Source organism: Gavialis gangeticus, unplaced genomic scaffold (genome assembly GCF_001723915.1).
Source record: "Gavialis gangeticus isolate Ggan-Ray unplaced genomic scaffold, GavGan_comp1, whole genome shotgun sequence".
NCBI lineage: Eukaryota > Metazoa > Chordata > Crocodylia > Gavialidae > Gavialis > Gavialis gangeticus.
Window position 1 is genome coordinate 17,357,932 of NW_017729016.1, and position 25,222 is coordinate 17,383,153.

General features: G+C 46.9%; 1 protein-coding gene across 1 annotated transcript; it reads left to right on the forward strand.

Annotated features, from left to right (window-relative positions):
- The first annotated feature begins 30 nt into the window (after positions 1 to 30).
- LOC109294536 (kinesin-like protein KIF19) lies at positions 31 to 23,148 on the forward strand. Its single transcript, XM_019512962.1, has 19 exons — positions 31 to 1,461; positions 4,201 to 4,311; positions 6,169 to 6,256; positions 6,943 to 7,079; positions 7,531 to 7,656; positions 8,384 to 8,578; positions 9,524 to 9,676; positions 10,489 to 10,611; positions 11,260 to 11,413; positions 12,196 to 12,370; positions 13,536 to 13,728; positions 15,096 to 15,366; positions 15,545 to 15,666; positions 17,179 to 17,315; positions 18,303 to 18,408; positions 19,431 to 19,886; positions 20,199 to 20,364; positions 21,178 to 21,282; positions 21,878 to 23,148. Exons 1-19 carry the CDS (start codon positions 1,309 to 1,311, stop codon positions 21,949 to 21,951), a joined length of 3,045 nt encoding a protein of 1,014 aa, XP_019368507.1. The 5' UTR covers positions 31 to 1,308; the 3' UTR covers positions 21,952 to 23,148.
- Positions 23,149 to 25,222: the final 2,074 nt, after the last annotated feature.

Below are 25,222 nucleotides of genomic sequence, written 5' to 3' on the forward strand. Positions count from 1 at the left end.
TCCTAGGGGGTTTTTTTTTTTTTTTTTTTTTTTTTTATCAGAAGAATAATGATGTGTGCACCAGGTAATCCTGGATCCCAAAGCTGTCTCTGGAAGCCCTCATTAAATCAGCACTTGGTTGGTCTTGTTATTATGGAAATAGATTTGGTTCCTATAGAAACTAGTTGCATGCGACTATTGGAGCCTTATAGCAACAGTTGGAATAATTAGGCACCCTCCAGCTGACACGTACCTCGGTACATTCTGCACCTTTATGCCAGTGCTAACCACTCGGCAGCTGTTAAGGAGGTGACAGTCTATTTTATGGATGGGAAAACATACACCGTGAGGCCAAAGCCAACTTCTTCAAGTGCCCCTGGGTGTCTGAGATTCCTAGAGAGCAGAGACAGATTTTTGGACATGCTGAATAGTTGCAATTCAAGCTAGAGCCCTGAGCTCTTCTGAAATTGGGCCCTGGGCATCTCTGGGTTTCCATAAACTCTGGAACTGAGAATTGGAAGTTTTGGGCTTTGTGACCTGAATTTGCCCCATGGTGGCCAAACTGGACCTGTGTCACAGCTGCCCTTGCTTCCTAGCCCTGTGCCTGGTCCAATGTACCATTTTGCTTCTCTTTTCATTACTTTTTTTAGTACATAAAATAATCCTAGTGCAGTCAAATATAAAGGTTTCATATGTGGAGTCACCTCTATGATTGGGATAAGGGGTCCTATTAGATATTTTTCACCTGCTTGTAATTTCCACATCTGTAATATTGCCAAATTTGAAAATACAACTATTATTTACCAGTTTCTGGTTGATTCAAGCATTGAATCAGATGAGGATGTATACACATCTGGCTCTTCATGCTAGCTCCAGTTCTCCCATGAACAAAATGTTAAGCAGACTTTTGTGGTAGCTCTCTGATTTCCTCGTGGTTCTGCACAGGTCGGGGGTCAGCTTGGAGCTCAATATAAGCATGATGTTTCAGCTTGGATCCTCATGGAGTATAACTTCTACTCAGTCACCAAGATATAGCATAGTTTTAATCTGTGTTTTGGGGATACAGTGGAAACAATGTGCGAGAGTCTCATTTAGCTCTGCAGCAGCTGGTAATACACTCTGAACTTTCCTGCTCCTATTGCAATGATGTTGGTGGACAGGGTAATGGAATTATTTTGGGGTTTGTCACATTAGAAACAGTAGTAGAAATAAAGAATCCGCATTTGTCAAGAGACTGGAGAATTATATGTTTAAATCTTCTCTGGTGGTATTAAAAATAACCTGGAAAGGAAAAGGCAATCAGTAAAAAATTGTTCTAAGAAATCTTAGATGCTTGCAGGTAAGTCTGGGCTCACACGGGAACCAATTTATAACCTTCCTGACTACTGTGTCTGTGTGCAGGTGGCTCTACGTATTCGTCCGATCAGTGAAGCTGAGTTGGAGGAAGGTGCCTCTATCATAGCCCACAGAGTGGGGGACCAGGTGAGGCTGGGGCAGGGAAGTATGGGTGAGTTTACAGCTGAGCTGGTAGACAGTAGATTCCTGGAAAGAGGACCAGGGGGCTTTAATTTTACTTTTTCAATCGTGGTGAAGAACAAATACAATGACATACTTTCAAGTTAACTTGTACATGACGTTTCCAGTGAACCCACTTGAATAGAGACAGGATCTGAGGTATAAAACATCCTGCAAACCTAGGCAAAGGTTGTTAGATGTGTTGCAGAATTTGCAAACTCCTGAGGACTTCGTGTCCTAGAGAGAGGGTCTAGGAAGGAGGCAGAGAGTTTACTGAGCTAGTCTCAGGACAGAACACTTCAATTGGAAATGAAAGGAAAAATATATTTTAAAGATTTTAGTTGCAATTTTTTAAAAGAACAATTGAGGTTCTTTTAGCAGCGAAAATGTGCAATGGTAACTACCAAAGTGAATATAAATTTTATGGGAGTTGAAAAGCTTAGTTTTCTAGGTGGTTTCTAGTGAGCTTGTGCTAATTACTATTCTTAGCCTCAACTTAGTTTATGTAGAGCCAATTCTGACCCAATTGCTGATTCTAAAATAAAATAGGCTAAGCTTGATAGGCTTGTTAACTTGGAGTTGTTCAGTCCAATAGTGAGTAGTCTACTTTTGCATATGTTTTTGTGACGCTTCCTAGTCAGGCAATGTGTTAATCTGGAAGGAACAAAACTATTTTTGTTTTTACTGTCTAACTAAAACTAATTTTTTTCAAGGTAGTTGGGTACCAAGGTCCCAGGGATGCAATGGCTACTTGCAAGTAGACTCCTGAGATCAATCACAGCATTGTTGCAGGAAAAATGTCATGGGACAAATTGGCACAGAAAACACCCTACAGGCATTCTGTGCGCCCATGCAGACAGGCTGATGTGCATGTGCAAATATGGACTGTGGGCATGAATCAGGAAGCTCCTTTAGAAATTTGCCCGTAGATATTTACTATTCCGTTTCCATTTCATCAGCGCCAATGACTCAATTCACTTAAGAGAAGTTGTTGGTTTGTGTTTTCTACTGGATACTTTGAAATAGAGCATGGTGGTCGGTAAGAAACAGGCTTCTTTACTCTTCATTCCATCCAGGAAGAGCACAGACCAACTGCAGAAACTTCCTCAGCCTGACAAAGGGTTTTTAAACCTGAAAGCTTGCTTAAATTTTTTCCCCCAACTATTTAAGTTGGTCTAATAAAAGATATCAGATTCACCCAAAGAACCTTGTCAGCCTAAGATCATGACACTTGTACACCGGCCACTGGGTATTTCTTTCCCCTACATATTCCCTGCCTCTTCTGTGTGATTTTATCACCGCTTAGCATCCTGATGCAGTGATTATTTTGTAGATCAGGTGGCTGATGATCTACACTCACCTAATTATGTATTTATCTGAGACAGCAAAAGCTCCCCTGGAGTATATGGCGCCTGACTCCCCCATCCCCTTCCCTTAGGTACATAATTCCCCTGGAGGCTAGATCACCTCCTTATGAGCTGTTCCAGCGGAGGAGAAATGCTACCCTCTTTCCACCATAATTATGTACTTATGTGAGTGATCACCATGGCCTCCAGAGGAGCCAAGAGAAATGAAACCTGTCATAAAGTACATTTTTTATTTTAATCTTCCTTATTCTAATCAAAGCTGTAAAAGAAACCAGTTTCTGCCCCTGAGCAAAGCAGGCATTTCTGCTAGTCCTTACACAGGAAAGGCTTCTAAGGGATTTCCCCACGTGTTTTTGCTCCCAGGAAATTTAATTTGTTTCCTGAACAATTCTCCTGGGAGCTGGGAATGTTCCAGATCCTAGCATTTGACTAAAAATAAAACCAAAGGGGGGCAGTTGCTGCCTTAGACACACTGGGCTTAATCAGGTGTAATATAGGAGAGGCGAGTGCAAATGACTCACCCAGTGGAGCCTCACTGAATTTCCTCTGCGCATCTTGAAATGTTCGGCAAGAATTGCAAGTTTTCCAGGTGACATCATCTGGAGAGCAGATCAGCTGCAAGGTTTCTTTGTGACTGCCCCAGAATCAAAAGCTTCTCCGATGCTGTGGGTGGTACATCATCTACACATTCAATTTGAAGCAATAAACTCTGGAGCAGTTTGAGCCGGAGTAAACTACTCCCGGGTGCAGCATCTAGATATACATCTGGAACTGCAGCAATTTGAGCCGAGGTGGAGCAGATTATGCCAGGGCTACTCAGCCCTGGGTGCTGGGGGGTGGTGATGGGTGGTGGAGAGGCTGGCTAGGGCACGAGGGTGCTGAAAGTGTGGAGCTGTGGGGGGAGGCAGCAGGCAGGAATCTGGCCCTCGGCTGGCTGGGTGCTATTTACACCTGTGGTCAGGGTCCTCACATGTATTTAATCCCAGTAAATTACCCTGGCCTAAAATAGTACTGTCCTCAACAGTACTATCTTACTGTAGCATAAATTAGTTTACTGCGGTCTAATACCATCGCATGTGTAGATGGTGATGCTTTCTCCACAGCTAATTAGTCTACTCTGCAGTAAAGTGCATGTGTAGATGTGACCCATATGGTGTGCATTGATGCCTTCACATATACACTCCTTCAGTACTTGGGTGGCTGATTGATGCAACAGAATATTGTAAGATAAATAGCCGGCAGAACCATTGGCCTATCTTGATTGCAAGTCCCACTTCATTACAACCACAGAAGCAGTGAAGGGCATCACGTTTTTCTCTCTGTATATGCTTTGTAACAGATGGTTGTTCTGATGGACCCAAGTGAAGATCCAGATGATATCTTGAGAGCTAATAGATCCCGAGAGAAGACCTTTATATTTGATATGGTATTTGATCAAAAGGCTACCCAGGTAAAATTTTCTCCTCCCCTCCCAAACTCTTCCTCCCTGACCCACCAAAAAAAAAAAAAAGAAATGTTGTAGTTTGGTTTAAATTGTTTGATTTAACCCCTGGGAGTAACACTGCACACCGATGAATCCATGTTGCGTCCAGCGAAATGGCAGAGGTGCTGAGGGGGAGGCAGACTGCAAAGGTTTCTCTTCTGCTTATTGGAGAACCAGTGTAAGATACAGTCTGCTCTGGATATCTCTCTCCCCCAGGACTTGATCACCCAGATCTGTATGCACACAGTGGAGTGGTTCTGGCACCGAGAGCCAGGACTCTTGGGGCCTCCAGTGAATGAGGTCACGGTTGTCTTGTTTAGCTCTACGGCATAGGCTCTTCTTTATCTGTTTTGTTTAAGCCTCTCTAAAATGAAGCGACTTCCCAAGCCATCCTCCAGTTAGGTGCACACAGCTGCACGCATCTCTGCAGGAGACGGAGTGAAATGATCTGAAAAACTGATTAATGTCTGAAATAATTTATTTTACAAGATCAGTCTCCTCGGCCTTTCTGCCAGTGACTAATACATTTATCACAGTGGTAACAAGGCACCAAAATGTTTTTATCTAAGGATTTATTAATGGGCCTGTCAGCAAAATATCATCTAAGCATTATATAGGTCCATAAAATGCTGTCCATAATAAGCCTTCAAAGCAGATGGCCTAGAGAACTGCCAAGAATATTTATATCTTTCCTACCTTCAAAAAGTAAAATTTCTTTGTTAATACCTTTTTGAACCAACTTTATCATTAGAGAAGTTAGACAAGCCTTCAGGCACAAAATGCCCTTCCCCAGGTCTGGGAAAACAGTAGCTACAGCCTAAGCTAAATATCAGGTCAAGCAATGAGAGCACTTTGTGCCTGAGAGTTTATCTGCTATCTTTCCTAAGTATAAATTTGGGAGAGATGCAAGATATTATCAAGGAAGTCTTTTTTCCCCACATGGTATTCCCTGGATCATCATGGCTACAACACTTCTAGATTTGGCTTTGATTATTTGCTGGGTGTCACAGCATTACTTAGTGTGCAGGTACATGCTGGCTGCTGCTTCTGGTGGCTCATTCCAGATTTAACCACCCTTGAGAAGGTTAATGCTGGGGTGTGTGGGCATGCATCCACCCATACATGTATTTGGAGAGGACACCGCTGGTACAATGTATTATGTCCGTGACTCATTCTACTATTCCCAACCCTTTCAAAGCTTCAGACAGACGCTGGGATGGTCTGCAGCTGGTGTAAGTGGCCATGGTCCCATGGATCTGCTCACTCCTTCCTTCCTTCCCAACCTGCCAGAGAAGGGTTTCTTGACGGCTCCAGCTAAACAGGGAATATGACCTTTGCCTGAGGTCTCGTATGCATGAAATCTTCCCAATTCAAAAACTATGGGACATTCACTGTGATAACCTTCAACCAACAGTTCTCAGTCGTTTTAGATTCAAGGCACCCCTGGATATACTTGGGCAGCCCTTGGAAAATGCCAGCTCTTAGTTTACACTTGTTATTTGATTACAGAGAAATAAGAGACCAGTTCTTCTGCTGCAAGGAACTCAGGCCACGAAAAGGCTGAACGTTTTTAACACTGTAGATTCCTATTACCAATGTCTTGGTTTATCACGTGAGTCATGTTTGTACGCCTAACAGTGCCAACATTACGTGGCATCCTTGAAAGGATCTGAACGTACCGCAGGGTGCTATGCCACAGCATCCTGGTTGAGAATCACTGGCTTAGTGAGAAGTAACCAGCTGAGAATCACTGGTTATGTGTATCAGCTTGGAAATAATGTTTATGTCTGCCCTAATAGCTCTGCTGTTTTTCACTGTGACCAGGAGGAAGTATATGTGTCCACCACCAAAAGCCTGGTAGAAGGAGTCATTTCTGGATACAATGCAACTGTTTTTGCATATGGCCCCACAGGTAACACGGACATACTATAACTGCAGGGCCTGGAGCAGGAGTTGGGTGGGATGGAGTGTGCAGGGAGAACTGAAACTTTAGGTCCTGGACCTGAAGCAGCAAGTCTAACTTCCTAATTGTATCAGTTCAGAGACAAGGCCAGAGCAGTACAAACATCATTCTGTGTATTGCAAACTGTGCCTCTGTGCATCATGAAGTGCAATGCACTGCTGCAGGGGCGGGCAGTTATTTTGGGCAGAGGACCGCTTTCTGAGTTTTGACAAGCCATCAAGGGCCACATGACAGGCAGCCAGGGGCAGATAAATATTAAATTTCTAAGTGTTTTAGAGGCCCCTTGGGCCAGATAGAATGGCCTGGCGGGCCACATCCAGCCCATGGGCCACATTTTGCCCAGCCCTGCGCTACCGTGTATTGCAAACTGTGCCTCTCACTTTAACTGTCAAAGCAACAGTAAAGCAGGAGTACGCTTGAAAACGGGCTGAATTAGGATGGAAATCACTGGAGGGAAATATTTCCTTTTATTAAAAGGACTTTATAAAAAGACAAGGACTGCTCCTTGCAAAGCTGGAGTCTGTACAGTCTCAGGAGGGCAGATCCAGCCACAGATGGACTCTGCCATTAATTACATCAGAAGTTAATTTTCTTCTGGAATCTGATCTGCACTGCTCTTTTCTCTGCTTTAACAGGGACAGGGAAGACCTACACTATGTTAGGGATGGACTGTGAACCAGGGATCTACATCCGCACTCTGAATGACCTCTTTAGGGCCCTGGAGGCAACCAGTGACAACATGGATTACACCGTCTCGATGTCATACCTAGAGGTGAAGCATCTTTGGTTGGTTTTTAAGGGGGTACAAATTCTGTGAAGTAGGTGCTTTGCAATGAGAGCTTAGTGAGACTCCTGCTTAGAGAAGGTATAACTCAAAGCTGCGAGTCCAAAGCCATTCTTCTTGCCTTGTTCCTCTTCGGTGGTTCTGGCTGGGTTCTAGACTTCTTGTCACCTTTTCCTGTATTTTTTGCATAATTGGTGACATTTCCAGCTATCGTTGCAGTCATTCATTTATCTGTGTTATCTCCTGTATCACCTATTCACAGAAGCTGGACTCAGCTAGTTTAGCCTCATCTTGCTTCTCCTGTCCAGGGAAATACAAACAATGCGAGCCCAATGCCATACCTAATGGATCTTAAATAGCACAATCCTCCATATTACTGATCCAAGGATAAAGCAGTGTGAGTCTACTGACTTCCTTTGCCTTTCCCCTCCCCTATCAGATTTATAATGAAGTGATCCGTGACCTCCTGAATCCATCCTCTGGATTTTTAGACCTGAGAGAGGACTCCTGGGGTAGTATCCAGATAGCGGGAATAACTGAAGTCTCTACTACAAATGCACAGGAGGTAAGCTGGACTGAGTGTCCACAGGAGAGGGAGGGGGAGTGTGCTCACTGCTCTAGAGTAGCAGCAAGGTTTTCAGATGGTTTCACATATCCACATTGTCATCATCTTCCTTGATATAGTGTCTCATGCAACAATATCCATGGAGACTCATTTAATTCAGCCAAATTACTCAGAAAGGACTAATCAGGCAGGCAGGAGGTAACAGGAACCAGGCTGAAATCCATTCCTAAGCAATAAAAATCAGCTAAATAGGTCAGTAGGTTCAGTATCTGCTGGTTTCCTGAAAAGAAGAATGCCTTGACCTATATTACACATCCTATCAGCTAAAATGTTAATAGAGGAAGTGGAAAGGAAACAACTGAAATATGCTTTAGTAGTGCACTTGAAGGCAGACTGTGCTGAGTATCTACATTATTTCTAATGTGCAGTTTTTTTCTAATATTGGGAGCACCAATTGTATAATATTATGTCGTTTTGGGTATAACATGCTGAGCTATTCCTAGCAGAATGCAACCCAGCACGTCATCAAGCCAACAAAAGTGAAGTCCCAAGATTTACACCATTTGGTAGCTAGGGCATCGAACCCAAGTCCCAGTGAAGTCACAGCCAAAAATTGGTCCAACTTCTGCTTACACTTTAGGGTGATCAATCTCGCTGTTATTGTAGGTGAAGCTTACAGTTACCAGAGCAGATCTTGCTACCTCTGGTGCTTTTCTGCCTTGTTTAGATCATGCAGCTGTTAACAAAAGGAAACAAGGAGCGCACTCAGGAACCCACTGCTGCCAACAAGACATCTTCCCGCTCACACGCTGTCCTGCAGGTGACAGTGAAATGGATGAGTCGGGTGAAGGATATTACTGAGGAAGTGCGAGTGGGAAGGCTTTTCATGGTCGACTTGGCAGGGTCTGAGAGAGCTGCCCAGGTACAGCTAAGAGCTCAACAGGCATTTACAAACGAGACTTAACCCTTTGGTCCCTCATGCTATAACTTTCCGAGGAACAGCTGACATTGTGTGGGGCACATACTGTCTTGAAAAAGCTTTGTTGCATGCATGTTTGGCATTTATAAAACATTGGGAATACAACATTTTAACACTAGTGATATATGCACCATGTGTCATTTTTATTGAGCAAGAGTCAATTAACTGTGTTTAAACTTTCTCTCTGTGCACAAGCAAAGGTCAGCACCCTACAAGTGCAACTGAGAGCTGCTTTTTTGTAGGCTGGGTAGAGGAAAGGGCAGAAAGGACACGCGGGTGATCAGAGCTGAAGTATTTTATCCAACTGCGAGATGTCCTGCAGAATTTTAAGCTTTGACAACGATGCCTTGTATGAGAACAAGGGAGCTCTGGAAAGGCAGAGGGGTGGGGGATTGCTGTGACTGATGTAAGCATCACGGACAAGCAGGGAGCTGGAGGGTAGACCATTGGATAGATGGAAGTCAGAAAAAAATGGGAGAACCAGGAAAGGGGAGAGAGAAAAAACAGTGCGGACAATGAGCAATTGAAAGGATGGTGATGGGGAATACTGCATAAAAGTTGGGATAGATACGTGGAAAGCTATTTCTGCGTAAAATGGTTAGAACTTCTGCTGTGTGCTTCAATCCCATTTGCTTAGTTAAGAAGCAAGTCACAGAAGGGGAGGTTTCAATTTACTACAAATCCTCTAGCAGAGACTCCGGACTGAATTCAAGTCCACCATGTGCCAGATTTCAATGGGAGCTGCGCCCATTTGTATCCCTGCTGAATTTGCTCTGTCTAGATTTGTCCGAGAAGCTCATGCTTTAGAGATTCAAACCCTAACATTAATGTTGCAAAAACAAAGCCATTTCCCTAGTACAACCCCATCCTTCTTCCTTTCACACACAGACCCAGAACCGCGGCAAGAGAATGAAGGAAGGAGCCCATATCAATCGCTCGCTGCTAGCTCTAGGAAACTGCATCAATGCCTTGAGTGAGAAGGGTGGGAGTCGAGGCCAATATGTCAATTTTCGAGATAGCAAGCTCACCCGCTTGTTGAAGGTATCATGTACTGCTGGCTGGGAAGGGAATCAACACATTGAAGGCTTGTGTTGCTGCACAGAATAAGTTATACTTGAGAACTGACCCACATTTGTGTATCTCCATTTTTCTTCCCAAGCACAGGAAATTACGTCAGGTCTTGAGTAGGGGTTCAAGCCCAGCCACTAATACATTTTGACTCATTTCTAACAAAAGCTGACCCCAGCGCTCTTTCCTGCCCAGGGCAGGGGGTTGGATTCAATGACCTACCAAGGTCCCTTCCAACCCTAACATCTATGAAAAACAACAGGGTCAAATGAAACCCTGGACTGTGTCTGAAATGAACCAAGCTAGGATGAGCTGTAAAATCCAGTGAACCTCTGTTGATAACTTGAAACCTGGGAGTTGTGCTGTGCGATCATGTTGTGTTTGTTCACGGATCCCAATGTACTTCACAGCTTTTAGCATGAATCTTGGTTGATTTCTTGTGCTGAACTTCCAGCTAGGGCTGATTGAAAATGTATTTGCTACTCCAAAGCAGGATTTAAAAAATGTGTAGAACTTGTTTTATTTTGTCAAAATCCCAGAAGTTGTTTGCATTTTGATGAAAATGGACATTTTCCTGGGAACAGAAAATCCCACATAGTCAAAAAGCCACATTTTTGTCAGCCAAAGGTTACAGCAACAATTTTTGATCTGCTCTACCTACCGCTCTTAGTCTGGATTCTCTACTGGAGTCTAAATGAGCAGCTCAGTGTAGCTTTCAGGGGACCAAGCATGCCCCACCGGTGCCTTTTTGAATACCAAGTGATGGCAATGTTGTGTTCATCTAGGACTCACTGGGGGGGAACAGCAGGACAGTTATGATTGCCCACATCAGCCCTGCTAGTATGTACTTTGAAGAATCTCGTACGACCCTGATCTATGCGTATCGAGCGAAGAACATCAAGACAAGGGTAAGCAAGCAAGCAGCTCCCCAGCTAGATTTTGTAGAAGAAGCATGCAAAGGAGGCATGAAAGATGCTGGGTGAAAGGAGGATGAACTTATTGGGCTGAGATACATGAATGGGATGCACAATGGGGGGAGAGAGAGGCCAGACAGTATTCTTGATATTCATGTTGGAAGCGTGAGGGAAGAGTCAAGCAACATGGTGGGAGGGAAACAGTAAAAAGAGAAGGTAAGGAACTTAAAAGAAAGCAATGGGTACTGACCACATCAATAGATCTATGAATAAGATGCATTAAGGGACTGGGGATTAGTCATGGCAGAGAGGGTAGCATGCATGGCACAGAGCAGTGTACAACAGATGGGAAGCAGTATAACAAGAAGTGGTGAGTAAGTGCCATAATGGCAGTGGATATAGATGACAAGTGGGTGTGGAGCTGCCAGTGAGGAAATAAAAAGGGAAGGCTAAAGAGGCAGCAAAAGGAAAGGCCTGTAGGGTAAAGGAAGGTAGACAGTGATGTATAAAGAGTTATCCCATAGACTGAGGGTAACTAGGCACCTCTTGACTAGGAGGGATGCTGTGGTTCTCAACCAGGGTGCTACAGAGCTACCAAGAGAGCTACAGGATGAATGACCAAGTGTGTTTTGGTCCCACCAGGTGAAACGCAACCTGCTGAATGTTTCGTACCACATTGCTCAGTACACCAGCATCATCTCAGATCTACGCCGGGAGATCGAGCGCCTGAAAGCAAAGATTGAAAATCAGGAGAAGGAGAAGAGCATTGTCAGCTCTGAGATCGGGGATGCTCAAGGTAGATCCAGGAGCAGATGCTTTTCTCTGCTAGGTTCTGTCCTTGAGGTTTGTGCCTTGGTGTGTCTTGTGTATGAGCCTGACTTTGGCTTTTTGAGGCATCCGCATCCCGTCCACATGACATTCAAAGGCTTTCCTAGAGAGAGTCTCTTGCTTTTCCAGCTGCTGGTCATGTTTCCAGTAAACTATTTTTTGCCCAGCTCCATCACTGTAAGGTCCTCCAGCCTCCCTGCATCAGGTCTGTGTTGGGGCAGACATCTGTCTCCTTAGTCGAGTCTTTCCTCATCAGTCCCTCATGTCAGCCATGCCTGATGCTTTTAAGTGCCTGATGTAGAGGAGCAAATTAAATCAGGTCAGAGTAGGGGCTGTTTGTTGGTCAACACTGGACTCCATTGTGAACTTCATCACTAGCTTGTGGCATAACTATGGGCAGACTCTCTCTGTGCCTCACCGTCTTGTACAACAAGGGTATGCCCCACTGCAAGGTCCTTTGAAATCCTATGAGCCTTTATAGAAGTACAAATTAGTGGCATCTTGTCGTCATAATTATTTTGCAGCCCATGCTGTTACTGCTTCTGTTACTAACTGTGCTATAAAGGCAAGAAGATAGGGCAGGGTGGCACCTTACAGACTAACTGGCCTTAGAGAGGCATGAATTGTCATAGGCAACAACCTACTTGGTGGGCTACCAGCTCTCAAAGGAGTCTTGTGTGGGCCACATTAGGGAGTGGGTGTAGAGTACTGGGCCATTGGAAATGGAAGGGATATTGTTTTCTTCCATAGCGGAGATGCATGAGGATCCAGAAGTGTCCAGCCGGCAAGAGATGAACAAGTTGCGGGAGCAGCTGATTGGAGCTTTCAAGGAGCAGCTGGAGATGCGCCGCAGCCTCATAGACCTGGAGAACACCAACACTGAGCTGCTCATTGATGCCTCCAGGCATCTGCTTACAATTACAGAGTGAGTACAGCCACAGGAGAGCCAGCTACTTCCTGATGAGGAAACACCGTAATGTCCCCACCAAAGGTGTCAGTAAAAGATGGGACATTTTAGTTCTGGTGTCTTGATTCCCTACACTGGACACTCATAATGTACCTGAGAGCTCCCAGAACTATGCATTTTGCAACTGGTCTAGGGGTCAGGCTAAGTCTTGGTGCAAGAGAGAGTTAACCAAGGAAAGAGGCTGCAATAAGAATGAGTCAATAGGGCTGAGGTCAGGTTTCCACACAATGCAGTTACCAATGGGGGTTGCAACATTAATACCTAGAAATTGAAGGCGGTGTCTTTCCAGAGTGGCTAAATCATTGGAGGGGGAAGTTCAGTGGCTTTCAGCCTCCACTGTGAAATGCAAGCAAGGAACTAGGATTGTTTTTAATTCCTAGACGCTGTACGCGCTCATAAGTACCAGTGATTCAAAGTAACCGTACTGCCCTGAAAGAAGATTTTTCTATCCTAAGGAGCCACAACAAAGAGTGTAACAGGCAGATAGCCCTGTGTCTGATCTCTATCCTGGCCTTGCATTTTTAACTGAGATCTGTGTTAACTCTTGGAAGCACCTCAGTCTTGCATTGTTGGTCTCCGCTACCTCTCTGTTGGCACCTGCTGTGTTCTCTGCATCCTCTCACACTGCATGTGTGCCCATTCCCCTTGCAAACAAAGTAAAATCCATCCATGCCACTGCGCAGACTAAAGCATAATGGTCACTTCTGAATGGGGTGCTCTGTTGGCACTTTTTTCAACACCTCTGCCAATTTTTACAGCTCGGTACAGTTCAGGTCATTTCAGCTAAGTACTGAAGCTATCTGAGCCACATCTCTCCACATCTGCTGCAACAACAGCTTGCAGTGCTGAAAGAATCAATACTTCTTTGCAGCTAAAACATCTTGTTAGGACTCTGTCTAACTACAGAGACACTAGGAAGTTAATTCCAGTCTGCTATATCTGATTTGCTCCACCATATGCAGCCAGGATTACTCAGTTCTGCTGCTGCCATGCAAGAGAAAATCGGGTAAGCACTTGAAGACTGGGTGGACATGGCCTGGGGTCACTTGCTCAGTAGCATCTGAGTGAATGCCACTGTGTTCCAGAGGGTAAATGTCTCCCACTGCTGTATTTTGGCTGGCAGCTGGGAACGAGAGAAGACTCAACATGCTCGCAGGTGCCATGACAAGTCAGTGAATGAGAAGGAAGATGAAACCATGGATGAGGAGGATAGAGAAGTGGAGGGCACAGATTCACCTGAACCTCATGAAGTCATGGTGGCAAGAGAGGAGATCAACATGCTGTTGGCAGAGCAGCGCAAAACAGCAGCCCTAAAGGTGAGACTGAGCACAAGTCGGTGACCTCTGCCTGCCGCAGCCAGAGTCCCGGAGTGAGGGGGTGGCAACTACGTGGTGTATATAGTATGGCATCAAATGGAGGCAGAGCTGGTGCTTCAGACCCCAGAGGACCTGAAAGAGGAAAGAGAAGTGGCACACGCAGAAGCTTGCAGCAGTTTGCACGCTCCCGGCTCTAGGAGCCTGCAGGTGGGCAGGGACTGCAGCGCAGCCGCAGGCGGCAAATTCTGATTACAGGCTGCCTAGGGAATGGGACCAGCTGAGGCAGATAACTAGCTGGTGCCTGAGCAGCTAAAAGGGCTCCTAGGGAAGAGAATTAGAGTCAGTCAGGGTGTGTGAGTTAACCCTTCAAGGATCGAGTGAATCCTGTGTGGAAAATGTTAATGTGTGGGTCCTGAGTGGGATTCAGGCTGGTTCCTAAGAGGGCAGAGAGGCCAGGAAATAAAGAATTCTGTATAGGTAAAGGACTGTTTGAGCTAATTAACTCCAAATCCACTACACGCGCGTGCGTGCACACACACACCCCCCTCCCACATGTCCTTGTTGCTTGGCCACATGTTGTACCGTCCTCTCCTGCTGAATTTTGGTAGCCTGGTCTCCTGGCTGTGTAGAGGTGATGGATGTAGCTTTGCCATGTCAGAGCGTACAGGGGGTCTCTGATCTGGCAAAGGGCTTTTGTGATGTTGCTTTGGTTTGGCTAAAGAGAAGTAGTAGAAAAAATAGTGGAGGCAGATGGTCATTTCTTGTGATTCACTGAGAAAAGCTGTGGTGGGAAATCGCTGCCACAGTATTGGAGGGGGTCAGGCAGGGGCATTCACAGATGTCTCAGTATGAGCAAGAGGGCTCATGAGTTGAGCTAGGGCACTAGAAAGCCCTCAGTGCTAATCCAGGCTCTGCCATTCATTCCTCAGTACTGGGGTAAGTCACAAACTCTCTGTGCCTTGCTTTCCCACTCTTGAGGCAGGGATTGCCCTTCTTCCTGTGTGCCCCCCCCCCCCCTTAGGGCCATCTGTTAGTCACTGGTAGCTCAGTGCTTTGGGAAGTCTTTGGCCTTAAATGACATTTTATGTCTGTAGGTTTTCTCCAGCTGAGAAGTGTTCCTGGCTGTGTATTGGACAGTCACATGGTTTGCCTTACAGGATATATGAATAATAATCTCCATTCTCATTACTGTGAAGCACTGTGCCCCTAGACCCCCTATCTGGGGAGGTGGAAATGCAGCCTCTGGCTGTGCAGAGGAGGTGATCAGACAGCTGAGCTGTTTCTCAAGCACTCTAGTAAATAAATATTACCATGCTCCTCTCCATGCAGTCCTGGTGGCTCATGCAAACCCTTGCTTGCCCATTCAGGCAGAGCTGGAGAAGCGGTTAGCCAATGCCAAGAAGAAGGCCTCCCAGATGGAGAAGCTGCTCCCTAGGCAAATCACCAGCAAGGACCAGCAGGAGGTGCTGAGGCTGCTGTGTAAGGCTCACGAGCTGGAGGTGAGCAACACAGAGCTGCAAGCCAGCACCTTGTACAAGGAGAACCTGCTCTGCCAGAAGGACTTTGTGATCCAGCGGCTGCAGCAGCACAGGCTGCTCTGTGAAGAAATCATTCAGCAGCAGCAAACGCTGATTCGAGGTAAAACCCCAGCCGTACTCTTGCTCTGCTGGCATTGCTGAGCTTTGCTGATGCCGAATGGAGAATCCTGTGCCATGAGCCACATCCTGCACTGACCCTTACCAGCTCTGCTGGATGGTCTGGGTGCTCGCTAGCTGTTTGTCTTCTGGTGTTTCCCTAACTTTCTTCCTCCCTCCAGACCATAACATCCCTGTCCCAGGGACCCTGGGGAAACTGCATCATCTGTACTTTCATGAGTTAGAGGAGGGGACTCTGAACCGCCTTCTCCTGCTTCATTCATTGATGTCCACCACGCTCAGGGTAAGGCAGAGCTGACCTGTCCTTTTGGCTACAAGATCCCATCCACCGCTCTATGCTTCTGGGTAATAGCCATTTATTTGCATGCACAAGAGACCCTGCCGTGCCTCAGGAACCGTCCAGGGTAGTCTGAGGCATGTTTGGGGAATGTTCCCTTCTCAGAGAGGTATCAGGCTGCTACCTGGGGCTGGGTCCACAGCTGTAAGAATCTGTTCTTCTAGTGTTTGATTCAGCAAAGCACATAATGTATTTGCTAAAGTTCCCATGAACTTGTTCGAGCACGTGCTTGATGCTATTCTGAACCAAAGTCTGCATCCTACTTCGGTGTACCACGCTGGCTTAGAGCAAATAATACATCAGTCCCCCTCTGAAGGAATGGCTCATGTTCCCAGGTGGGTCTCTCAGAGTGATATTGTGAAGATGGAAGAGGGTTGCTTACCAGAGAGGCTCTAGTTTTCTGAAAGCTGTGGCTCAAAGGGCTTCTCTGATCCTCCCTCCTTCCCTTTCACTTGAAAGTAAATGAGGAAGGACTGGAAGGCTTTCATACCATCAGCCACCCTCATTTTGGGCTTGGGGGATCCAGTGAGCTTGGTCCTTTTCAGACATGGTCCAGGATTTCACTTGACTTTGTTGTTTTTGTTAGAATGGAGTCAAGATGTATGTCCCCTCGCTGCAAACTGAGATCAAAGTTTTGGAAACTAGGCATGCAGGTCCAGCGCGGGGACTCTGTAGGGACAGTTTTTAGAAGAACAAGAACAGTAGGTAACCTTACCTTTCCCAATAACTGCACCATCCATCACCTCCGCAGCCTGATGGCATCGGGGGACAGTGGGATAGGAATACATTGTCTCTGTTCTTTTTGCAGTTTTTTGTGAGGATTTCTCCAGACAGTAGCATGCTGCTGGCCACTTCTTAATATCTTGTATTAGCAGGAGGGCATCCAAATGGCATCTCCCCTTATGTATCCTGGCTTGTCTCGAATACACGTGCCACAGTTGGTTCTCACGCTGAGTTAGGCTTGCTGTCAATCCTGTTGATACTCAGGACAGGGTTGGGTTACAGATTTGAATCCTGCATGGGCAAACCACAGATGCTTCATCAGTGGAAGTCCCTGCCTCTAAGTAGGAGGCTGGCTTTGCCACAAGGGCACGGCGCCAACTAAAGTGCACAAGCTCGGCCAGTCACTCTGTGCTGGGGATTTGGGTGTCTTTTGAAATGGATGTGAGCTAAGCAAAGTCCCTTTCAGCTCTGTAGTCACAAGGGTCACAGAAGTGGCGGAAACCCCTTGAAATCCTCTCATGACCAGTTTTTCCTCTTTGCTTCCTTAGTGCCTGACCAATATGGTGTCCTAACCTAGAAATAAAATCTGGCCTGCAGCAAGAGTTTCAGTTTAGATTTGCAATAGGATCCGGGTTCCAGGAAAGTCAACAGGGTGGAGAGAGGGCTTTGGACTGAAGAGCCCTGCGCTCTGCTTGCTGATGGTCTTACTGATCAACCCTTTTCCTGTTGCCCCAGGATGGCTCCACTCCAGATATAGCTCAGCAGCTGGACCTAAGTAAGGAGGAGGGCAGGAAAGAGCTTGCTGACAGCAGGAAGGGTCTTCCTTGGGGAGCAAAGTTTGAGCTCCCCTCCATCATCCTGGAGTCAGACAGGTAACATGGAGGCATTTCTATCTTTTTCTGGGGGTCTCATATTCCCATTTTCCTCTCCGTTCTCCAGGGCCTGGTAGCTTACCAGATAACTGCAGAGGCTACCCTGTGGCTCGGGTGTTGTTGAGATTTTCGTTATAAAGCTCAGGACCTTGATAGTGACTCTACAACCAGAGGGTTGGCTGCTTGCTTGGGGTGTGGGAAAATTGAGAGATTAGGGACCTGAATCTGACTTCTATATCCCAAGTGAATTCCCTGACTGATTACACGGCCAGTCTCTTGGTGCAGTCAGTAGTTAATTCATATTGAATTAAGCCTGGTAGTTGGAGCACGCAGGTGGAAGAGTGGGGACTAAGAGTCAGGTCCTTTGTCTGAATGAGGCAGAAGCAGGGACTTGAATCTGTCTTCCACATCTCACCTAAGTGACCCGAGGCCTGGACCACTGGCAGTTCTGAGGATCTTGCTCTGAATTTGGCCAAAAATTCCATCCGGGCACAGGCGTATTTGTGGGGATTTCTTGTTGCTGAAACTGGAATGCTCCTGGGAAATGTCAGCTTATCTAAACTGCAAGTCTGCTTTGTTAAACATTTCCCTGTGTGCTCTTGGCTAGCTTTCCAGGTCTAAAATCCTCCCAGAGCAGGAAACAAAGAAGAAGGTCCCTGGTGTCTTATTTATTCATTGTACAGCTCTGCATTTTAATAGGAACCCTCTCCCAGAAAGCAAGTGGGATGCAGATTGGAAACCAGTGAAAGAATGTGAAGCTCTCTGAAGGGTCCTTCCTCTTACCTTCCCAGACACTCTCTCCCTACCTCTGCTTTTATGCAAGTCCTGGTCATCTTCCCCCTATCATTTTGGAAGCTATAATCCAAACTGGTATCTCCTATTGCCCTAGTAAGACTGAGCTCCCTGTCCGTCTCTCTGAAGGTCCCGGTGCCCATCTCTTATGTATGTAGTTCCATCTATTCATCCCTCTCTCTGTTCTTTTTGTAGTGACAGCTACCGCTCATCTAAAACTACCCCTGCCAGGAAACTGGGGAATCCAGATATCCTTCTCAGTCCTACTTTTGCTCGCTTGCCAAGAAGCCCAGTTCACCAGGTCAGTATAGCAGGAACAGAGTCCCAGGGGGAGTTGCCAGAGTGCTGTTGCAGTAAGTAGCACCATGGGTGTGAAGTGGACAAATCCCTCATGGTTGCACGTTGTATGCTGCAGTGAAGGGTGCTGGAGGAAGATAAATACCAGTGTGCAATAGTTTCTCCTGAGTGGTCTCCTGGTTTAAGGCATTGGGGATACAACTATAGAGCCTTAGGCTCAACCTACATCTTTGTCCCATGTTCCTTTGTGAATTTGGGTAAATTATTGCATCTCAGTTGCTCAGTTACTGGGGATAGTTATACTTTCTTCTCTCAGAGGTGTAAGGGAAAAGGTAGCATTTGTGTGTAAGATGCACAGATGACATGGTGACAGGAGTCCTAAAACCTAGACAGCAACATACATTACAGGAAAGGGAAATCATATGGTCCCAGATTATCAGATACTTCTAGACCAATAGCCAATTCACCTAATAAGGAGACCAAATGATCATCTACTCACTGTATCCAATGCATGACATAATACTTAAAAATATGCCTACCCTGGGGGAAGAACATGGTGAAGCAACCCTTCCCCTGGTGTTCACCTTCTCCTCCATGTTCGAATGGTAAGACCATGACTAGAGGTGGCTGCTGCTGTCCTGGAGAACCTGAAGATGGATGGTGTTTGGCATCATCCAATGCCCTCTCAATTAATGCAAAATTATTTTAAGAGTCAAATTCCATGCAACCCCTTTTTGAGGTTGACTTGTGGACAATCTGGAAGGGACTGTGATATTGGCTAGTGCCTGAGAGCAGGATGGAGAGGCAGGAACTCTTGTCCCTCCCAAAGCAGGCTCCTTTTGTAGCCACAGGTAGTTTCCCGACCCTGTCTGCCTCACCGTAAAACAGCACCGACCTGCATCTTGGGGGGAGTGGCAAGGACTGACTGTTGTTTGGGACATACCTTGAAATGAAAAATGCCCTAAATGTTAAGGAACAAGTCACCACTGAGTTGCCTTATGATCCCACTGCTTTGATTTCTACCAGAAATCAACTGGGGTTGCTGCTGGAAAGAAGATTCCCAAATTAAATTCTCCCACCTCCCTGGACTTAACCAGGAAGAAGTCAGCTGTGGACATCATGACTTCTCCACTGAGCCCAGAGGCTTTGAAAGAGATTGCAGTTAGCACCAAAAGCATCTCCCTCATTGCAGCCCGCCGGCGTTGCAGGGCCCAGACCAGAGACCATGGGAGTGAACCCATCTCAGCCCACTTTTTTGAGGATGACATGGTGGAGCCAAAATATCTGCAGGCCAGCTCCACTCCAGAGCCTCGTGTGAAAGGCAGAGGGAGCTTTGGGAGCCTCCCAGAAGAGCCTCAGAGGGAGAAACGGCTGCACCCCAAAACTGGGAGAGAGCTGAGAAAGGAAAGAGATCGGGAAAAATCAGCAGAGAGGAAAGCCAGGAAGAAAAGATCTCGTTCTCTTGAACACAGCTCCCAAAGGGTAGGTGACCTGTATGTTTCTTCTAGTGGGGGGAATTGGCAAGGAGGGAAATATGCTGGACGCGGTTGGGTGGAGAGATGGTCCAAATGCTGTTATGGCAGAGGATAGTGCCGTGGGCTGAGGCAGCGCTGAGCCACCGCACGGCGAATGTTCTGACTTGCACAGATCCTTTACACACCCACTGCACCGTTAACTCCTGGCAGCCCGAGCCAGAGACAGACATGGGACTAAGGAACCTGCTTAGGGGTAATGTGACCCACAGCCTCAGAAGTGTGCGGCTGAGGTCAGTGGGTGTCTTGATGTGTCTTCTAGGTGTCAAAAGCAAAACATCGGACCCCTTCAAGTCCCAACATGGACAACGTCTCTGAGAACCAGCTGCCCAGACCTAAACTCTCCTTGGAGTCAAAGGGCAGAGGCACCCTGTTGCCTGCCATGCAACCTCTTGCCAAGGTCAAATTCCCCATTGGCCACAAGGCAGGTAGGACCAATGGACAAGACTTTACAAGACACCTTCAAGTATGTGTTTGGCTGCGGCCTGCAGGTCAGTCTTTGAGAAACAGGAGAAACAGGCCACAGCAGAAGTCTATGCTAATGTGAGCTTCTTTAAGAAGACAGATGCTGCTTAAACTGCACAGAGGTGTCAAGTAGACTAGTAAGCTCTTGGCTGAATGGGACACTGAAACTGTCATGGTCTTCAGGTCACTTTCTAAGTCACTGCCTCCTAAATGTCCCTACACCCTAAAGCCCAAGTGTCCCTATCCATCTGTTCTGTGTATGGCACCAATTGCTAGTGTCGGCCCCGTTCCTAACAGACGGGTGTCCATGAGTACAGCCATTCATGTGGTCAGCCCCAGCACAGACCAGAGGCTGAAGGAGCAGGTTACATAACCACCTCTGGTCACTCCCAGCCTGGCTGGAGATGCATGGTGCTGGACCTGCCAGCAGGTCAGCTGTGCTGCATAGGTGGCTAACCCCAGGGGATTGCAGCGTGGGGTCTATCAAGCTGTTCAGGTGAACTGGCTGCACCAGTCCAATGACACTGAGACTGGAATCCAGCATTCAGACCCCTGTGATGACGTTTGACAGCCCAGCCTCCCCCCACCCCATTCCGATACCTATCATTAAATTGCTGAATTCTCCTCTTTGGTTGTTCATTTAAAACAAATCAGTATTATTAATATTTCACTTGCAACTCTAGCACTTATTACTTGTACCAAATGTTGTTTTCTTGCTGTACTCCTCTCCCAGTGTTTACAGTGAACGCTTCTGTTTCTCTCGCATTGTCCAACAGAAATTGCACTGCAGGTGCTGGTGATGAGCAATACCCCACCCAGCACTGTCCAGCAAAGCAACGCAGGTCCGACCCGAGGGCAGGTCCTACAAAAGCAAGTCAAAGGTGAGCGGAGAAGATGTCATGCAGCTGGCTCGTGTTCCACTGGTGAATTCTTTCCTCCAGCCCTCGCTCTGTAGCAGTCCCAACCAAGCGAGCTGTCAATATAACAGCTCACTGCTCAGTTGGGAAAGCGATCCAGCGGGCAACGTCTCTTGGAGCCCAGTTTTAAGCCACACGTAGCAGCAGACAGACAACTGGCAGTGTTCCAAAAATGGGAGTTACGTTCCACCTTCCCTTCAGCCAACAATAACTCTTAGGAGGAGAGGATAACCTCTTCAGATGTGGTTGCAATCCTACCGTAATCCATATAGGAAGCACAACTAATCTGAGCTAGCTGTGTAACAATGGGGCTATTTAATACCTTCCACTAAGATTTTCTTTGACTCTTAAGGAACTGAATTGCAAATACAACATATTGAAAAACAAAAAAAAAAACCTCTCCCCAGGGCCCTGAAAAGACCTATGTCTTTCCAGCTCTAACTGGTACTATCAGTGGGGTCCAAGTCTTAGTGCTTAATTGATTTGGGGCCACTGAGGCAAAACTCTGCTCCTGCAATGTGAAACTGTGATCCTCAACTCGGTCTTCTTTCACACTCAGGCCCTGCAGATGGTGCCAGCAGCCAGCAGAAGCAGCCAGCCAAAGGCACGAAGAACCTGCCAAAGCCAAAATAGTCATGGGCGAAGGTGGGAGACTGCGAGTCTGTCTGCCTCCAGGTGACGGGGGCTTACAGGGGTGTTAAGAGTACGTGCATGAGGGAGCCAGTGTCTTGAGAGATGGTGTAGCCAGTTTGCTATGAGGCTGGGGAGAAGGGAAGGGCTGCATATTGTCTGGCATTTTCCCCTTCAGAAGTTTTTGCTTTGCCGAGCTCCAGTTGCTACTTGCCTTTAAGACAGGCTGGGGGTTGCTTTGCTGACTGTTAATGTTCAAAGGAACAGGCAGCTCTGCTTTTTCTCTGTCCAGAAGATGGCAGATGGGAGTCTCTGTCATCTGGTCATCTGCACTTGAGCACAGACTAACTCTGAATTGCCAGGGCGAAGGTGCGGCAATCCTGCAAGGGGCTATTTAATTATTAAGAACAAACTCCTTTAAAATACCTCCCCTGCTTTCCTGATGTTTGTGCATATCGCAGTGGAGCTGGAAAAGGTGATGCATGTCTGGCATGAAGCTTGGTTGAGCAGATGTTTGGCACCCGGAACAAGCCAGGAGTATTTTAAGTACTTTGCCATGTGCTGAACAGTTCAGACCTTCCAGGAGAGGTGCAGTGATCAAGACAGGCCGTGTTTTGAGTCAGGGTGGGAGGTGAGCTAAGGGAGCATGCTTTCCTTCCAGCAGTTTTTTCTGCGTTCCCTTGGAGGAACAGGCATTTTATAAATAAATTGTGATGAGTATTTTTTTCTTGTTCTTGGTGTTTTCTTCGCATTACAAACAAAGTGGCATGGGCCATTTCACTGAGTAAAGGTACTCTTTATTTCCCCAAAGGTGAGTAGCTTCTCTCAGCACACCTGTTTTGCCACCTGCCTGGCATTTTACAAACGCAGCCAAGCAAGGTCATGTCACATTTGTGGGCTCATGCATTTTTAAAATAGCAGGCAGGTTATTCAATGGGTTTTTAGGGTGGTAATAATTCAGTACTGCACGTGGGGCTGGGGAGACTGAACTCATTAGTATTTAGGAAGTGCCTTAAAATCCTGAAATGGAAAGCAGTACAAGTGCGCAACAGTCCTTATGAATTCTTCATTCTCACTGTCAGTGTAATGCAGTCTGATGTTCCCTGTTGAACAAGAGGAAGCTTGATGAAGCATGTTGCAGACAAGATGGGCCAGGAGACCTTGTTCTACAAAGATGACTCTTCCACATGAGCACAGAAATGAAAAGCACACCTAGTTAAAATGAGCAGACAGTGTGAAAACAAACCTTTTTCCAGCAGCCAGCGCTCTATTCACAAGGCACCACATGACTCCAAGGAGGAGCAAAAGACCCTAGGCAGTGGGATGCTGCAGGCTTTCCCAGAGTATACATCCCTGCTAAATAGCTTTGCGCTGAATCACTGTGGGACCTCCCAGTATTGTGAAGCAAGGCTCTGTTTCATGTAGAGACCAGGACCCTGAATCCTGAGACTACTGTGCTGGTTTGTGGATATAACTCTGAATGGAGGTTACAAACAAACAAAGCCTGGTGATAAATTACCAGGAGAGTGCAGGGAGCAGGCAGCATATCAGCACATCATGTGACAGTACTATTAACAGCTGTTAATAATTTCTCTAAGTTTAAAAGCCACAGTGAAAACACATGTTGGAAATTGTTATTTGAGAATGACGACCACACAGATGGTCGCGTGGTTTTCTTTTGTTGCTTTGAGAACCGCAAAAACTGTCAGTCTCCAAAATATGTCCCCAAATAAGGGAACTTAGATCCCAAGAGGGAAAACACTAATGGACTCATGTTCAGCAGCTTAAGGAAGCACTTTGCCTTTGACCTGAAGTGACTAAAACACTTGTTCTTGTCTCTTCCCTGCCACAGAAAAGACAAGGGTTTAAACCGTTCTGAGCCTTCACTGTGATAACTTTTAACTGTGCTGAATCAAAAGGGGACCCAAAGTTTGCTCAAGTTACAGTTACATTGACACCATGCTCGCATCTTCTGGGTCACCCCTCCTGTAAGCTGCACCAACCGGGACAGTTTCTTCACTGGAAGGCCAGCGTGTGGAGAGCACAGGTCTCCGGACCTGATGTGCCACTCCAGGACAAACAGCCCGGCTCAGATACCCAGCTCTGCTGGCTTGTTTCTTCTGTAACCATGCATGAAAACAGCGGCCTCTCATAGAGCCTGGTTCTGCCACACACAACTGCTGTTGCTGTGGATGCGGCGCTGCATTTCCACCCTGCACAAAAATCACCCCCCTGAACCATTAGGTTTTTCCTCTCTTTGATGGTGCTGTTCCTTTACAAGCCTGTAGGCAAGTTAGCAATGATTTCTAGGTTAACAGACCCACTAAAAGCTTTTCCTAGTATGAGTAATTGCTTGCAAGTTAGTTTGACAATGTAGCAGATTACCCACAAATCTTCTGAGAGAGCCAGGAGCCTTCTTACAAGGGCCACAGCCTCTTCACCTGGTCACACCTGCTCCCTCTGTTAGAGTCGGAGCAATCGCTGGCTTCCACCTCCTCAGCAGACCATTTGCAGCACTGTACCTATTTCCACTGGCACCTTGGGCAGCAGACCCCGGTCCCGGGAACTGCTTTCTGATCTGCTACCGACTCTAAATCCTTCCGTCTCCGACTTGGGGCTGTTTGACCTCTTAGTGGGCCTAGGCTGAAAATCAAATTATTATATTATTTTTTGCTCAATGATTATAATACACAAAACAAGCACAAGTGGGCCCCTTCTTCACCTAGGGCCTGAGGCATGTGCCTCGTTTGCCTGTGCATAATCCAGCCCTGCTCGGACCTGGTTTCTAGAGGAGGGGACGGACGCTGCGCGGCGTTTTCTAGGGGGAGGCTGAAGCTGGGTCCTTGTTCCCCATTCTCAGCCCCCCGTTCATTTAGGGCGAGGCTGAAGTTTATTCCCCCTTCGTGTTTCTGGTTGGAACAAGGAGCCGATGCCGGTGGGGGCCGTGCCCGTAGCCCCGGCTCCTTGTGCAGGCCCGCGGGCTTGATCCGCGACTCCGCGCCCGGTTTTTAGGAGGGAAGAGCCCGTTTTGATGCCGCTCGCGCCTCTCTTGCACGCCGCACTCGTTGCTCGCGGCCGTGCACTACGCCAAAGCCTCGCTTTGAAAGAGGAACCAGAAATGAGGAACCAACTTCAGCCCGGGCACGAGCGCGTTTAAAAAAAGCAAATGAAAAGGAAGTGGAGCCAATGAGGAGCCGCGGGCGGCTCAGCCCCATCCCCCGCCCCCGCGCGCGCGCAGGCCCGGGCCGGGCGACGCGACCGGGGACGCGGCGGG

What these genes read in the sequence shown, in the direction of transcription:
- LOC109294536 (XM_019512962.1), top strand. Translation starts at nt 1,309, where the DNA reads ATGCTTGCAGGTAAGTCTGGGCTCACACGGGAACCAATTTATAACCTT. An exon ending in TTGATCAAAAGGCTACCCAG is followed by an intron (nt 4,312 to 6,168) that starts GTAAAATTTTCT and finishes CACTGTGACCAG; the next exon opens with GAGGAAGTATATGTGTCCAC. An exon ending in GGTCTGAGAGAGCTGCCCAG is followed by an intron (nt 8,579 to 9,523) that starts GTACAGCTAAGA and finishes TTTCACACACAG; the next exon opens with ACCCAGAACCGCGGCAAGAG.